General features: G+C 43.6%; 1 protein-coding gene across 1 annotated transcript in view; it reads right to left on the reverse strand.

Annotated features, from left to right (window-relative positions):
* LOC149441576 (uncharacterized) overlaps positions 1–17,767 on the reverse strand; it is a 151,856-nt gene that overhangs the window by 19,266 nt on the left and 114,823 nt on the right. The window contains exons 8-9 of the mRNA XM_089657154.1: positions 14,053–14,181; positions 6,324–6,459 (exon numbers count right to left, since the gene is read on the reverse strand). Coding sequence (XP_089513280.1) covers positions 6,324–6,459; positions 14,053–14,181 — 265 coding nt within the window. The remainder of the gene's footprint in view (positions 1–6,323; positions 6,460–14,052; positions 14,182–17,767) is intronic.

Raw genomic sequence — 17,767 nt, forward strand, 5'->3', positions numbered from 1 at the left:
GGCCACTCTGTGCTCTTTAGTATCAGTGTCTTTTGAAGATGGACTGCTCAGAAGTTTCCAGCAGTGGAGGTGATAGGAAAGATGGATAGTTGAGGGGTCAGGTATTGTTATATTAGCATGGCAGCTTGTCACCTTCAGAATAACAGCAGGCCTCAAGTATCGGAGAACTTCCTGAGTGCATTTTCTTGCATTGAGGTACCTTGTATCCACTAGTTATGCAGTCCATTCAAACTAAAGAGGTTTTAATGCACTTTAACACCTGAATATTTTGGTTCCTCTGCATTTTATGCAATATACCGCAACGCATACCCAAGGGAAAGTTGGAGCCATCCATTGGTGTCAGCTACCACAATAACAACAACCACACACCCCCCCCCAGACTCTTCCCTGCATTGGTGATCAGTGTCTTTTACCCCCTCCACCCTTCACATTGGTGACCAGTGTCTTTTACCCCCTCCACCCTTCACACTTGTGATCAGTGCCAGTGCCTAATGTATTTTACCCTCCCCCCCCCCCACTAGTGATCATTTGCATTGTTTTTAACTCCCCTACCCCAACACTGGTTGTCAGATTTCCTTTACCCTCCCTAGTACAGTGGGGTTAAATTGACCTCACCTGTTCACTTGCTCCCACACCACTCTTTCTTCCCCCTTCACACACCCTAGTCATGAACAGTACCAGTGTTTTTTACCCTCCCTTCACAATGATGGTCAATGGCAGTGTTATTTGAAGGCCACTTTCTGTGCATTGGTGGTCAGGCAGCATTTTCTCTTAAATTGTGTTACTAAACCCACAACAGTACAATAGGTCTGTATACGCTGTAAAGAACACACTAAGGGGTTAATCCTCTGCAATGTGTATAAAGGCCGTTTGATCCTTTCTTCTCTGTTTCTCTCCTCTTTCAAGGGACCACCACTTATCTGCAGACTGAACCATAGCCATGCACATGCTCAGTTTGGTTTATATTGCTAGAGAGGTTTTTTTTCTTGAGAGAGTGCATGTGATCAGCACAGGGCCAATCAGCACTGTCCAGACAGAGGTCTGGGGTCCTGCATCCTTCTAGAGCATAAAGAAAACTCTTCCTACAAGCTTTAGCTAGTGCTGGGCTGGACACAGATAGAAATCTCAAGACTGCTATAACTCCTGATGAGAAAAGGTATTTAGCAGTATATATTTACTACAATAATTGCATTTCCATGTTCTGTGTACTGTGGGAGACCAGATATAATGAATGCAGGGTCCGGGGAGAGCGGATATAGTGAATGCGGGGTCCGGGGAGAGCGGATATAGTGAATGCGGGGTCCGGGGAGAGCGGATATAGTGAATGCAGGGTCCGGGGAGAGCGGATATAGTGAATGCGGGGTCCGGGGAGAGCGGATATAGTGAATGCAGGGTCCGGGGAGAGCGGATACAGTGAAGGCGGGGTCCGGGGAGAGCGGATATAGTGAATGCGGGGTCCGGGGAGAGCGGATATAGTGAATGCAGGGTCCGGGGAGAGCCGATATAGTGAATGCGGGGGTCCGGGGAGACCAGATATAGTGAATGCGGGGTCCTGGGAGACCAGTTGTAGTGAATGCGGGGTCCGGGGAGAGTGGATTTAGTGAATGCGGGGTCCGGGGAGACCAGTTATAGTGAATGCACGGTCCAGGGAGACCAGTTATAGTGAATGCGGGGTCCGGGAAGAGCGGATATAGTGAATGCAGGGTCTGGGGAGAGCGGATATAGTGAATGCGGGGTCCAGGGAGACCAGATATAGTGAATGCAGGGTCCTGGAAGACCAGTTATAGTGAATACAGGGTCCAGGGAGACCAGATATAGTGAATGCAGGGTCCCGAAGAGAGCGGATATAGTGAATGCAGGGTCCAGGGAGAGCGGTTATAGTGAATGCGGGGTCCGGGGAGACCAGATATAGTGAATGCAGGGTCTGGGGAGACCAGATATAGTGAATGCAGGGTCCGGGGAGAGCGGATATAGTGAATGCAGGGTCCGGGGAGAGCGGATATAGTGAATTCAGGGTCCGGGGAGAGCGGATATAGTGAATGGAGGGTCCAGGGCAAGCGGATATAGTGAATGCGGGGAGACCGGATATAGTGAATGCAGGGTCCGGGGAGACCGGATATAGTGAATGCAGGGTCTGGGGAGAGCAGATATAGTGAATGCAGGGTCCGGGGAGAGCGGATACAGTGAATGCGGGGTCCGGGGAGAGCGGATACAGTGAATGCAGGGTCCGGGGGAGCAGATATAGTGAATGCAGGGTCCGGGGAGACCAGCTATAGTGAATGCAGGGTCCGGGGGAGCAGATATAGTGAATGCAGGGTCCAGGGAGACCAGCTATAGTGAATGCAGGGTCCGGGGAGACCAGATATAGTGAATGCAGGGTCCGGGGTTTAGTAACATTTAACCTCCTAGTGCAGTGATTACTAAATTTACCCTCACTTGATCACTCTCTCCTAGGCTGCTCCCTCCCCCACCTGGCTCAATCTATACTTGTAGTGCCTAACGGTACTTTCTGTTGCAGCACCCAGCATTCCACTGCAACTCTGACAGCAGGGGCCCAAAAGGTGGTAGACACAGCCCAGGACAGGGTGGCCAACTTAGATATATGCTAACATTCAACAAATCTGATTCTAGATGTAGCACCCTGCTAGCGTAGGATGGTAGGCATATTTAGTTTTTGACTTCTTCCTTTGTTCTTCCCTCAGCAGGGAGGCTTACAAAGCCTCTGGGACTGCTGCCCTAGGAGGCAGCCTGTGGACTGAGTAGCTGCTATTTGAGGTCTCAGCTGTGGCAAAGCTGAGAACCTGAATCAATCTTTTTGGATGAGCTGTAGGACTTCACCATAATGGATCTGGTCTGGAGAAGGATTGTGTCCATCACTGGACCATGCCTGGAGGAAGCTGGAAGGTGTGCAGCTGTCCTGGGGACTTTTGGGTTCTGACCCTGAATTGTGATCACTGTGTGCTTTTGGGATAATAGTGCCAGAGGTATCTTGGACTGAGAGGACTCTCATAGAGTCTAAGTGTACAGGCCATTCCTCCTGTCCTCCTATCCTGAGCAAAATGCTGGAGTGGGAGCCAAGATGAAAGTTTCCTCCTGTTACTGTGCAGCGTTTTGGAGTATCTGACGCCCTCTCCTGTTTAAAATTCTTCAAGCAATAAATATCAAAAAGCCATCCCCTAGGCTGAGCAATTGGAGCTGGTGTGTATGGACTGGTGCTGGTCAGGGCAAGCAGTCCCACAAGCATCAGCTGGTGCTTTGGCAAGAACCTACATGGGTAGACCAACATAGGTTTTAATTCAGGCCTTGTTACCTTGTTTTGTTTTCTGTTTTTTTGTCAGAAGAATATACATCATACCTATAGTTCTTTTTAATGTTGGAAATGTTGATTCTAATGTTTCAATTTCTCCTATGAAAATAAAACACATTAGATATGTATGTACCATCCATTTCTGACACGTCAAATGCTTGTAGCAAGTAACAATTAATGCAAAATGCTGCGTTTATCAAACCAAAGAGAAGAGAAAAGTCTCAATCCATCAAAGTCAGCAATCCATCAAAGTCAGCAATCCATCAAACCTTTTGTTCTAGCACAGATTAAGAGATAACTGAAAATAACTGACTGGTTGCTAAGAGCAACACTGACACATTGTACTCATCCTATTTCAACAAATAAGTTCCAATACCTTACACTATGGAGACAGCAGGCCCACAGATAGAAAGAATGTAAATGTTATGGAGACTGGCAGCTGCTTATTTAATGGCTAAACAAATTGCCAGAGACCTGATTATAATGTTAAATACAAAAGTGAGCAATATAAAAACGTAAAGCAATATATACTTAAAGTGGTTGTAAGCCTCAGACATAAAATATGAACAAAGCACATCCCTCTATACTGTGTACCTGTCTCATTTAAGAGCACTAAGTGACATTTCTTTCTGCTTCTTCATTCCTCTGCTATGTGCAGATATCACTTTTGACAAGTTTTCCTGACACCAAGAGCTAAAAAGGTGATGGGGAGGGGCATCCAGCACACCGCCTGTGATTGACAGCCTCAGCTCTGTTCCTGTGTGGTGTGCTGTTTGACTCTCCTCACTGAGCTCTGCAGTGTGCAACTTCATCTCTCTGCCCCTTGTTTTCTGACAACTCAGGCAAGCTTTAGAAATTCTATACTTTGAACAGATGTAGAGAAGAGATGACTGCAGTTAAACAGGTACAACTTAACCTAAAGGATTAGTTTCATCTCTGTTTATCATCTGTGACCAGTCATTTAATTGGGCATATATATGTACAACCACTTTAATATAATAGTTTTAGGTATATTTTACTGTTGTTTTCATACGTTTTTAGTTTTCAAATTGTTGTTACATTATTTAGTATATAAAATGTTTAATTTACAGATAAACATTTAATTTATGACAAAGGATTCCCAGTGCACTATGGGCTGGCTAAAGAGACAGCAGAGAAGACACAGCTTGCTACAAACCTCTCTTTGAATAAAACCGTTAACTGGGATTTTCTAATTCCAGCAATACATGTAGTAGCAGCAGGAAAGGGGAACTGCCACACAGCCTCAATGTAGCTGTGGAACCTTTGAGAGCAGTGGAGGGATTGAACAGATCACAGCTGGCAGATTGTTTTGTTTCCCAGCCACATGAACCTTTTACTGGGAGTGTGAGCCTATTTTATGTTCCTGCCGTATATTATTATTATTATTATTATACAGGATTTATATATTATTATTATACAGGATTTAGGGCGCCAACAGTTTGCTCAGCGCTTTACAATATAAAGGAGACAATACAGCAACAATACAGTTCAATACAAGAGGGATAGGAGGGCCTGATCCTGGGAGCTTACAATCTAGGAGATGCTTTATTTGTGAGTATAATTTATTTATTTTTTGGATAGAGCTGTGTTGATGATTTTACATTAATGGACTTTTGTTTTTTATTGTATATTACACTGTGGGGTGTTATTTGGATGAATGTAGGGTTTACTTTATGTTGGATATATGAACCCATTGCGGCCCTCAAGTCAAAAAGTTTGCCCACCCCTGTACTAGTACATTGCTGAGCATGTGCACACTAGCGCACCCTCTGAGGAGTGCAGTGGCATGATCCTGTGACTTCTGTGTCCGGTGGACACTGCAAATTACATGCTTGGTACAGAAACTGGGGTATCAAGTGATTGCTATGATTGGTCATAGCAATCACATGATTACAATGTAAACAAAACAATCATGAATGGCTTCCATTGATGACTGTTTTTTTCTTGCTATCATGATGCTGTGATTTGCCCACAGCAATCTAATGGTTTCTGGGCCAATCACAGCAACCTGTAGCATGTGAATAGTTGTAGCCAATCACAGAGCACAAGCTCTCGTGAATGAAAGCCATTTATGACAGCTATAACAATTGCTTATAAAAGTGATCATCATTGTTATAAGCAATAATAGTGTAAAAAAAAATCCTGATCACCTCCACCAGAGTAGTGCAGTAACACTGATGAGAGGATATAAAAAATGTTTAAACATTTGAATTAAAAAATCCCTGATCACCGTCAGACTGGTCATATGATGATGCTGTCCTGTATTGGTGACAGCATGTAAATAAAATTGTGAACAAATTTCAACTTAAAAAAACTCACCATACCTCACACTAAATTCCTCAGACTGTCTACTTTCCAAAAAGGGTCATCTTTGTACTGTCCTGGCATTTTAGGGCCTTAAGAATGAGATCGGCCATCAGTACATCAGGATTGGTCAATATTCAAATATATATACCATAGTTTGTAGACTCTGTAACTTTCACACAAACCAATACATCTATTTTGATTTTTTTATTTACTAAAGATATGTAGTAGAATACAGTTTGGCCTAAATTTAATAAGAAATTTGATTTGATTGGATATGTTTTATAACAGAAAGTGGAAAATATATTTTTCTTTTTTAAATTTTTAGCCTTTTTTTCATTTACATAGCAAAAAATAAAAAAACCCAGTGGTGATCAAATACCTCCAAAAGAAAGCTCTGTTCGAGTGAAAAAAATTATATAATCTTCATTTGGGTACAGTGTTGCATGACCGCGCAGTAGGTAGCACAGTAGTAGCGCAGTGCTGAATAACAAAAAATGGTCTGGTCATGAAGGGGGGGGGGTAAAACCTTCCAGAAGTCAAGTGGTAAAGTCAGTTTTACACAGTGAGGGTTTACATATATTTTATAGGCAAAAAATGATGTGAGATTTTTTATTGGACTTTATATATGTCAGATGAAAACAATGAGCCACAACGGTAGACTGGTGTATTACTGTGTGCAAGATTTTACCTGTGGATATGACGCAGCCCCAAACAGTCTCCTTGCTGTCTGTTTGCACGAGACGTAATTCAATTATGTTCACTGGCGTATCTATAATGATATCTGCGACGTTGTCGAGTGGTGAGACGGAAAGCATTTCCAGCTCCTAAATCATTTGTTAAAAAAAAAATGAGTGTTTAAATATGGCAAGATGACACAATGCATATATTCAAAGAATATGGAGCCAGATTTATAAAAAATAGTATGCCCATCTCAGAGAAACAATCTATTCCAACTAATCACAAAATAAGAACATAAAAAGCATCCTGACCCCACTACACTCTCAACGTATGCATTTGTGATCTGCTGCCCCCTACTGTCAAATTATAAGTAGTTTTTATTTGGTAATTACCACAGAGTTAGTTGGTTACAGGCATGTACTTCCTGTTCCTGCGGTTTGGGTCAGGGAATACTGATTGGAGGACTATGATGTTATGGTAACCTCCCTAGCGGTCTGATTATGTCAGTATTTCTGTGCTCAAAGCGGTACATTTTTTTGCATGGAAATATGTCTTTTTTTTTATTGTAGGCCTGTAATTCTTAGGAATAACTCACTGAAATCTGTCCAAACAAAAGTCTAGTAAACATCCCGGGGATGATAAAATTTGAAACACAAAATCATAAATTATAATTTAATAAATAATCATAAAAAATTTTAATATAATAATAAATTTAATTCAATAATATAATCAAACCAAAAACACTGAAATGTGAAATAGAGCGCCAAGTTCGCACATCGCTGAGCAGTCGCAGAATCGTTTTCAGTGTCTGATGAGGAATTTCCCCCACGAATCATTATCACTCAATTCTGCAAGTGGTTCTGATTTACTATCGCTGTTCTCTAGCCGGTCTAAAACCGCGTCTGACCTAAAGGGACGCTTTTTGGACGCCATGGACGTTTCTCAGTTTCCAGGCAGAAAGAACAGTAAAAATGCAGGCAGGGCGCCGGACAAAGCACTCGGGACAAAATGTATGTGAAATGGTTTGATACAGGAATGTTATACTATGTGATTTTAGTGTATTGAGTGAATGTCACTTTTTGACATTTTAAATTTCCCGCCAGTTCCGTCCCCCATACGTCCCGACGTCGCAGGGCACGGAACCCAGAAGACAGATGCCGGCATCGGCCGGAGGACATTGCCGGGGACACTGCAGGGGGGACATCGCGGGAGCGCAGGACAAGGTAAGTGCAGAAGAGATCCCGGAGCAATGCTGCAGGGTATTCCCGAGTGTAGATCGAGGTTACCGCTTGTGGTGCTAAAACTTTACCCCGAGCTACACTCGGGAATACCGCCAGGGGGGTTTTTCTGGTTGAAAAGGGGTTTTTCTGTGTATTAGGAAAGTTTTTTCTTCACACGATTTTCCTAAAGGTCAGTTAGCAGGTTTCCGGGTAACCAGTGACCCCTAAGTAACATCCAAGAACCCCTCCTTTTGTTTTAACTTGTGTTAGCCACTGTGTGCAGGGAGAGAAAAGCCACTTTCATCATTGTGCAGTGTGTGGCCTGCAAAACACAGTGGGTGATGAGAACCACATAAATTGCGCTGTGCGAGTGGGCGGTCCAGGGAAGTGTAACGCTTAGCCTGGTTACCACAAACACTTCGGGTGGTCAGGATCACATAAATTGCGCTGTGGGAGGTGTGCTCTCAGTCTGACCGCCACTTGATGCGCTTCGGGTGATTGATAAAAATCACATAAATTACGCTGTGCTGGGAAAGTGGTGGAATCAGGCCTCTCGGTAGGATCCCACCGAGTGCTCCAAGGGGTAAACAGGTACCCAGACGCGGGATATATACCAGTGACTAGTCACAATGGGCAGTAGTCAGTCCATGAAGAGAGAGGGGGAACCAGCCCTCTTCAGGGTAAGGACAGCTGCACAACCGATGAGGGTGAGTTTGGGGGGGAAGTCTACAGAACCCCTCAAAAGATGGAATAAATGGTCGAAGGGTACCAGATGGGAAATTCCCCAGGAAGGTACATTTGACGCATGGAGGTGGGAAAAATTCATCTCTGAATTAGAACCACGGATGCAGGCGTCAGAACTAGAGATCGCACAGCTTCACAGGTCAATCCAATTAGGGAAGCAGGGCATACAGAAACTGGTGTCTGTCCGGAAGAACCAGGTGATGTATACCTGGCCTCCAGAGGGAATAAAACAGGAGAATCCCCCAGTCTGTGCAACTGTTACTCAGTGCCAGAGGCCGAACGAAGAACTCCTCCTGCTCTGCGATGACAGGTCCGTACTATTTTCTGTGTGGTTCGGCAGCCTATAGAACATTTCCCCAGAACGCGAAAGGTTTGTGTGCCCTCATAAAGCTAGTCCCCGCATCCTATGTAGTGATGGATCATGAAGAGAAATTGCCCAAGAACAATGGCAAATGGGAATTTTAGTGCTTCAGGAGAAGATGGCCCTTGATTACCTTTTAGCCGCCAAAGGGGGGTTCTGTGAGTTCATCGGAGAGGATTGTTGTACTTGGATAGAAGACACCGATGACAAGGTCCAGGCCCATATGGACAAAGTGAACTACAGGGAAAAGCTAGAGCTATAGCTAGTGAGGGTCGGAATCCTTTCAAGGGTTTGGGAGGATTGGGAGATTTCCTGTTCTCCATCGGATCTTGGTTGAAGGAAGTGGAAGTGTATGTCCTGATGCTTCTCTTTTTCCTTTGCCTCTTGTATGCCGCGGTGAGATGTTCCTGTTGCCTCATCAACCGTGTAAGCCAAGTTCGGGCAGACGACCACATCTCCATGCCCGCTCCTGGGATCCCACTCCAACCACTGATCGGAGGAAGACCTCACCAACCAGCCACCTTCTCTGCAGGTTACGTCCTGGCTTCCCTCTAATTTATCTCCCTGAAGACCATGTTCTCCAAGACCTCCAAGCAAGCTTCAAGCCTCATCGTTGTTTGTGTATAAAGCTGCAAGATCTGTTTGTTCCGCCTTTTTGGAAAACCGTCTGGGTCAAGACCAGCCTTGTATTGCCCCGTTTGCAGGGGCAATTTGAGAATCAGCTGCTGGATCTCCCCGGACCACCGTGGGATCACAAGCCCTGTTTATACCACAAGTCTGGTTCCTTTTTCCGGAACAGTTTGAAAAAGTTCTGTTTGTGGTTTTTGCAAGAGCCTTCCTGTAATGAAGGCTCCAACGCTCTTGAGGATCATTGCTTTAATCAAGCCTGTTTGCGTCGAGTCTGCGTCGGATCTTGTTGTTTCAGGTACCCCGTGGAGCTTTATTCTCAGGGACAACTACAGGAACTCTGGTCTAAGACCAACTCTTTAAGATTTTGAGACTACACCCATCAAGCTGAAGAAGATCAAGAAGGGACAGGAAGAGAATATGATAAAACAGGAGGGAATGTCATGGAAATTTTCTATTACAGGTTGTCCTTTAAATGTGTCATATATTAGTGTTATTCATATGTCTCTCGTGTGGCTTAATTAACGCTCTGAAGGCTGCAATTAGGCCATGCGCATTTACAATGTATATATTACAGTACTCAGCTCGCTAATGGATGAGATGGCAGATCTGCACTTATAGACTGGCGTTTATGCCACCATGGCATTCGATGCGAATGCCGCCGGCAGTAGGCCGCGGGCCTGTATCCACATATCAGCAGCATAGTACCACATGGACTTCGTATGGCCAGGCGCCGGGCAGTGCGAACTCCGCATGTAGGCTCATGTATATCTCTACAAGCCGCTACCGACCTGAACTGTATCTGGATGGATGTGTTTTAATAAAGATCATATCGGGGCCCATTCAGATATAGACTGGCACTGTTTAATCTAAGGGATGCTTGTACAGACAATGAACATACTGCTGGGAGCTGATAGCATGTAAATAATGGGAAACTCGCTCTCCAAAGAGAGCTTAAGGGGGAGGGGAGAAAAAACTGGTTTTAGTAAGAGGGAACTTTACACTCCAAGCAGGATGGACATTCTCGTGTATGGACACTCCCTATACATTGTTCTGTGGGAGGGGATTGACTTGGCCTCCGTGCGAGGGGGTGTGTTTTTTTGTAAGATAATAAAACAGGAGTCTGGAGTTAGAGCCAGACAGAGTGGATTCCAACTCCAACCTGAGAGTGTCGTCTGATCATTCCTGGATCACGGGAGCTCCATTTTCCCCACATCTAAAAAGAGCTAAACCTTTGCATACCGGTTGGAGGCGAGGAATCGGGGAGCTAAGCTGCAGTCGCGGTAAGTGGAGGGCGCAATACGGTTGTAGCGAAGTTCACACAGCTTTATGGGGGATTGCTGCACATCCAACTGTGGGTACTTACGGTAAGGAAAAATTAGTTGAAAGCGAATTTCCAAGACAATACTGTACATACAGGACCTGCTGTGACTGTTGTAATTTACCCAGTTCAGAAGCAGAGACTATTAGGCAAGTATTCCTATGTTCTAATAGATGTTCTAATAGCTGACCATGGCTTGTGGAGTGTAAATCTAAATCCTTGTATCTCTATCCTATTGTTATAATCTCACATGCAAAGTGCCAGATAGCTAATGTCCCTCCCTCTTAGACTGTAAGCTCCCAGGATCAGGCCCTCCTCACCCTCTTGTATGGAACTGTATTGTTGCTGTATTGTCTCCCTTTATATTGTAAAGCATTTGGCACAATATAAATCCTGTATAATAATAATAATAATACCAAATGTGAGTAGTGGTCAACTTCCAGTATATTAGTAGGTGAACCTGTTTATAGCAATAGAGATTTTATGCAGCACCTGTTATTTTTGTTAACCCTGTCCCTTCTGGTCTGGCATTCTATAGCTAGTTTTAGCTTGGGGCTCAATAACCAGCATATGTTAGAGGCGAGTTAGGCATTCGAAAGCCACTTGGGATCTAATCTATCTACCCTATAAAAGAAAAGATGCTTATACTTACCTATCCTGAAGCCGCTCTGGTATGGTCACATGACCAGCTTTCAGCACTGGATTCAGCCTGGGTGATGACATCGCCCATATGCTTACTATGGGGCAGTCATTGTTGGCTTTCCCTTCCCTACACTGATGTAGCACTACTCTTGTGCGGGCTGCTGTGTAAAATGGGTACCCCTAAGCTTCTCTCAGCACACTGAACTTAATTCTTAAGGAAGCCTCCACCTTCCATGTATTCTGGCATTGGTTCCAACATGGACCAAGACAGCTGGGTCATGCCCAGCCCCTCCCAGTAATTTATCAACCTGGCACCAGGGAGACAGCAAACCATTCGGTTGAGGCAATCCTGGTGACAAATCAGTCCTTCCGATTATAGAATCACCTACTACCACCAGCTGTCTAGGCCTTCCTGCACTACCCTCACCACCCCTCCCAGATGGTATGCCCTCCTGGCTGTTAGGGATAGCAGTGACATCCAGGGCTGCTACCCCTGAGCTTGCCACCCCCACATCTTCACCCAACTTGGCAAATCTGTTTGGGTGCACAAACCCAGGGCCGGTCTTCCTTTTCTGTGAGCCCCTACCACTCCCTCTCCTTACAGCAGTGTTTCTCAACTCCAGTCCTCATGGACCTCCAACAGGTCATGTTTTCAGGATTTCCCTCAGATGAAACAGCTGTGGCAATTACTAAGGCAGTGAAACTGATCAAATCACCTGTGCAAAATAATGGAAATCCTGAAAACATGACCTGTTGGGGGTCCATGAGGACTGGAGTTGAGAAACACTGCCTTACAGTAACCCATCTTCCTACCTGATAGTCCTGATTAGCCCCTCCGCCCTCCACATCAATCCCATTAGCTACTTGCTCAGAGAGCAGAAGACCCCTTTCAAGGTTGTTGGTTCTGCCCAGTGTTGCAACTTGCTCCTCCAGATCTCTAACGCAAGTTTCCAGAAGGGCGACCCACTTGCATCTGTCGCAGCGGTATCCATCCTGGAGCTGTTGCTTCATTCCTGCATACATGCGGCACACTGTGCACGGCACAAAACCTTCCACCCCGCTAGCACTCATATCCCAGTTACAATATTAACAGGAAAGATCAGTTGTCACTTACAGGTTAGGAGACTCCTGTTATAATCTCCTATTTTCAACTCTGGTTTTTAAGTCCACTTATCAAATGTCCACTTAGTCAAAGGTCCAGCAAGCAAAATACAGCTAGCAAATCTTCATGTTTTGTGAAGTCAAGTTTGTGATAGATTTACCTTTAGTCACTGTCAAGAGGCTTCAACGGGCAAATGCAGAGCACATTTCACATCAGGATAAGACACCTCTAAGATCACTCAGATTTAATTGCAGGTACATTTGGATTGCTTCAGGCTGTTCTTGTATTCCCCTACACATACATGAGGAGAGAAGCATCTCTGATGCTGCTGGGGAAGCAGCAGTTATCCAGGATAATTGTGGTGGATTTGACATCCACCTGGTTGTCATATTGGGATCATCATTACCTGTCTGCGATTTGCAGCATCCTTCTCTCTTTATAGTTTTTCCCAGAGTACTAATCTACTGCTATTTGATATCATGCCACAGAATGCCATGCCATTCCATCACACATTTAATTGGCACTTTAGATATATAGGTCCATGCAGCCTTGTGTAGCCAACCTTTTAAAATCAATTATAGAATGACAGCTGCATGAATCTTAGTTCATCTTCCCTTAGTGTGGGGCTGATGCATGGTACTGGAAACTGACAGACTGGGCCTCCTGAGCAGATAAGCACTGGGCACTGGCGTGTACTTGTGTGGATTAGCCCTTAGGAGTATAGGCTTCATCACACATACCCTACAAGCCTCCAGACTACAGAACCCATCACAGAACTTCTTAGGATTCTGAGAAAGCAAAAAGTCAGCCATAAATCCTGGAGCCTCTCACCATGTGTAGGTAAGAAACATACGTGACACATATACATCGTTCACAATCCATCCAACCAGTGCCTCACATACTCTCCCCCTCTCCTCAGACATGTGGGAAGGAGCACATTTTACAAGACATGTGACAGTCTATTAGAATTCCCTTTTTTGGGGCTCCTGGCTTGTGTTCTGTATAATATTTAAAAGTCTTGCAAAACTAGAAACCATCTTGTGACCCTTGCATTATTTCCTTTGTTCCAATCCTACCACCATGGTGGAGAATCGTCTTTAATCAATCAGAGCTTTCTGCACACTCACTTGTCATGGTGGGCATATCCCTGAAGGGGTCGTCAGGGTCTGAGAACCATAGAAATGGACCATGGCCTTAGACCTGTACAGTTTCCTGCAGTTAACTACACATGTTGCGCTACATGTCAAGGTGAGCATCTAACACATCATCTGATGCCCAAAGCAAGCATTATAGGCCGGCCCCACATATTGAGGTCCAAGTACAGTCCCCAAGGTACATACTGAAGGTAACTGATCCAGAAACTGCTAGATATTCCAGGGCAAAAAGCACTGAGATCTTGATAATGCATCAGAAACAAAATTAATGGTTTAGAAAGAAAAAATATTCAGAGGAGAACAGGTCAATAAAAAAACCCATCAAAAACTGGAGTCCACAGAGTGCATGGGGTTATATGGATGCACTCAGGCGGCAGTCATAGCAAGTTTTTTGCTTGAGTCTAATCAATTGAACGTTGTCTGCACATAGCCCATGGTTTATAAATACAAGCCTTGTTCTGTACGATTAAGATATAACTCTTATCTGGTGTGGTCTGTTAGAGCAAAAGGGCATTTAATTCAATGGAAATATACAAAATAGAGTCATAGAAAAATAACTTTTGTTTACCAAAGGCATAACATGAGTTATCTTTGGTCCCTTCACAATGAATTTTTTCTCAATGTAGATTCGGCTTGTGGTTCTTGAAGGTTTATCAATCTTCCTAAAACCATTGTTCTCCTTTTCCTTTTCAAAATCCTGCAACAGGTCAAAAGAGAAACAAAACAGCAAGTATTGCATGCTATATCCATACCTGGCACGTAAATGAAAATAGTTTCGTTGAGGATGATACTTGAAGTGAATTTTGAAAGGAACCCCATACTGTTTTTTTGTTGGATGAGGTCCCCCTCAAATCCATAGCAGACCCTTATGTAGGCATGAAGTGTGACAAGCCAGGAAAGAATGGAGGGCAGGATCATGTGGCCCTTTCCTTTTATGAAATATGCCAAAGCACAGCTCTGATAATTGGTTGGGAGGTGATGGACATACATTTTGACTTAGCTGGACTGACATGAAGACCCAAAAGGGAACTAATTCATCTAGTTATGATAAAGATTTGGGAGGGAGATGTGTGGAATGGTGGTATGTCATCTGTGAGCTTGTGATTAAACCCTAGCAGTTTCAATTCCTTTGATATCAGTTTGTATGTGTATTGCTTCTGCTAGGGGTTCAAGAGCTAATATGAATAGTATAGGCAAACATAGGCAAGTCTGTAGCATTCTCCTCTGACTATGGAATAAAGGGGATTTAAATCCATAATATTTAAGTTTGGCTTGGGGAGTGCTACAGAGTGCAGTAATCCATTTTGCAAATTGGAGACCAAAGCCTAAATACCAGAGTACTGTATCTTGATAAGGCCAGGGTAAGGTATCAAAACCTTTGGATCTGTCCAATGAAAGTAACAACACCTGTTGCAACCAGGAACATTCTATATGGTTAGATTGGAGATGATCAGATGGTTCGCTCCGAAACTGGTCCATTTGGACATTCAAACTCTCATACTCTTGCATGTTTGGCCCACTGATCAGCAGATGTTGAAAATCAGATATAGAAACAATAGTTCTACTGCTTCTATATATACGACAGTATCCAGTTATCACTGGTTGCTAAGCAAGCAGAGGGTGCTTGCATCAGTTGGATCCTTAAGAATCACTGACATCACTGGGAATCCCTGGCCACCAAAGGGACAAGGACAGCAGTGACATCACTGCCTAAATATAGCCAAGGCCATATTTGGTCAATGATGTCACCCTTATCCCCGCCCCTTCCCATATACAGCTGATGATAAGTTGGGGAGCTGTCATTTGTCTATGAGTACTGTTGGGATCGGTCATTTGCGACGGGTCATCTAGGGGTTTTTTTTTGGTATGTCGGCTGGCATTATGATTGATGATGGATTTACAATGAGGGACATTTTTTGGGTATCTTTATTTTTTAATTATGGAGATTTAAAAATGTTTGAGTGTCTTTAGTTCTAGGTGACATCTTTTCTATGTACCCCATACTTATTCATGTAGGGGGCGGTACCTGGAAGCCACCTTATAAAGATATAAAAGGTGGCCCTCTTAGTCTGAGCATGCAGCCTGGCTCACCACCTCCCCCATTCCTGGTCAGACAGGCTGCATTGCTGAGATTAAGGTTCTAGTATGGGTTTTTAGGTGGACCACACACATTTGTTCTTGATTTTTGTGTGGAATCCTTCTTAAAATTTGAACCAGATTCAAAGGGTCTAGTATGTATTTTGTGGGGGTCTATACAAATTTTTTCATTCTTGCTCAAGGATGTGCAAAAGTGGCATTTACAAAGAAATGGGGTTTAAAAAAAGAAGCCACGAGGGAGATGTAATTTTCCAGAAAGGTAAAACTTTTTTTTCCTTCATAAATGTTGGTGCTTAAAAAAAAAAACACTATTCCTGGTCTTGGTCTTGTTCTGGTCTTGAAATTTAACCATTTCAAGACCTTACTTTTTTACCACCTTCCTACCAAGGACATTTTTCAGTTTTCAGAGCGGTCACGCTTTGAATGGCAATTAGTTACATTGTACCCAAATTAATTTTATATACTTTTTTTACACAGATTCAGCTTTTTTTATGGTATTTAATCACCACAGTTTTTTTTATTTTTTTTCTATATAAAGGAAACAAGTTTCTGTTGTAAAATTTTGCAAATAAATACTCTTTCTTCAAATATTTGGGCCAGAATGTATTCTGCTACATTTCTTTAGTGAAAAAAAAACCACACCAGTGTATATTATTTAGTCTGTGTGTAGATTATAAAGTCTACAAACTGTGGGATATATATTTGAAATTTAATCAATCCTGATGTACTGACTGCCTAGTTCATTTTCTGAGGCCCTAAAATGCCAGAACAATACACATACCCCCCAAATTACCTCTTTTTAGAAAGTGGACAGTCCAATTCATTTAATAAGAGGCTTGTTTTTTCTTGAAAATTAAGAAATTCTTTTTTTTCCCACAAACTTGTAATGTTTCTCACACACAGCATAGACATACTTACAGAACTCCCTAAAGCACATTCTGCTGCTACTCCTCCTGAATATGGGGATATCAAATGTGTAAGACTTTTTCACAATCTAGCCACATAGAGATGCCCAAAATCCAAGGAGCACCTTAAGGCATTCTACGGAAAATAATTACACAATAGTTTCCTGACAACCTATCACATCTTTTTGGGGCCCTAGAGCACCAGGACAGTGGGAACACCAACAAAATGACCATATTTTTAAAAAATAAAACACCCCAAGGTATTCTCTAAGAGGCATGGTGAATCTAATGAAGACTTAATTTTTTGCCACAGGTTTTTGGAAAATTTGGAAATAAAATTATTTATTTTTTTTTTTTACACAAAGCTGTCAGTTTATATTTCTCATACACAGCATAGATATACATAGAATTACACATTCTGCTACTCCTCCCAAGTATGGGGATAGCAAATGTGTGAGTTTTTTTTTATTGTCATGGGCACCTCAGTATGAGTGGTCAGGGAAAAAAGCTTAGTGTAGTGTCACCTATAGCAGTTCATGTTCCTATAAGACAAGCAAGCCTAGCTTACTGGTACATTGCTACCCCCAGGAATGCTATGTTCAGTGGCCAGGAAGTACAGAAGGCTGAAGAAAGGAAGAACAAAAGACTTCCTGTGGTTCCAGTAGTACCTATGTCCACAGTGCATGGCTTGGACTGGTGTCTCCTAGGAATGTAGTCAGTTGTATGTGCAGATGGGTCTGTTCGGGTGGCAGGCAGAGGCATGGTCAGCAAACTGGCCAGATTCAGTATAGGTGGCAGTGGGTAAGAAAACTGATTTTGTCTGCACTTGTGTGGTGACACTGGGGACTAGTGTGTCAGCTATCAGGAACACTGTTTCTGACTTACACTGGTCTGATGACACTGGGACTGGTGTGGTAGTGATCAGGAAAGCTGACTGCACTGGTCTGGTATTAATCAGGAACAGTGATTCTAGCTACACTAATCTTGTAACACTGACTGGTGTGGTGATTGGAGGCACTGTGACTGGTGTGGTGATTGGAGGCACTGTGACTGGTGTGGTGATTGGAGGCACTGTGACTGGTGTGGTGATTGGAGGCACTGTGACTGGTGTGGTGATTGGAGGCACTGTGACTGGTGTGGTGATTGGAGGCACTGTGACTGGCTGCACTATTAGGGCTCGTTTGCTTGTGGCTGAGCCCCTCAACCACTATCGTCCTTAGCTACAGAGGCAGCGACTGGAGGTGTACACATGGTGATCAGGAAATTGTTGGTGGCTGACAC

The sequence above is a fragment of the Staurois parvus genome, unplaced genomic scaffold (assembly GCF_062004578.1).
Source record: "Staurois parvus isolate SC_StPar_1 unplaced genomic scaffold, SC_StPar_1.0 ptg000972l, whole genome shotgun sequence".
Classification (NCBI taxonomy): Eukaryota; Metazoa; Chordata; class Amphibia; order Anura; family Ranidae; genus Staurois; species Staurois parvus.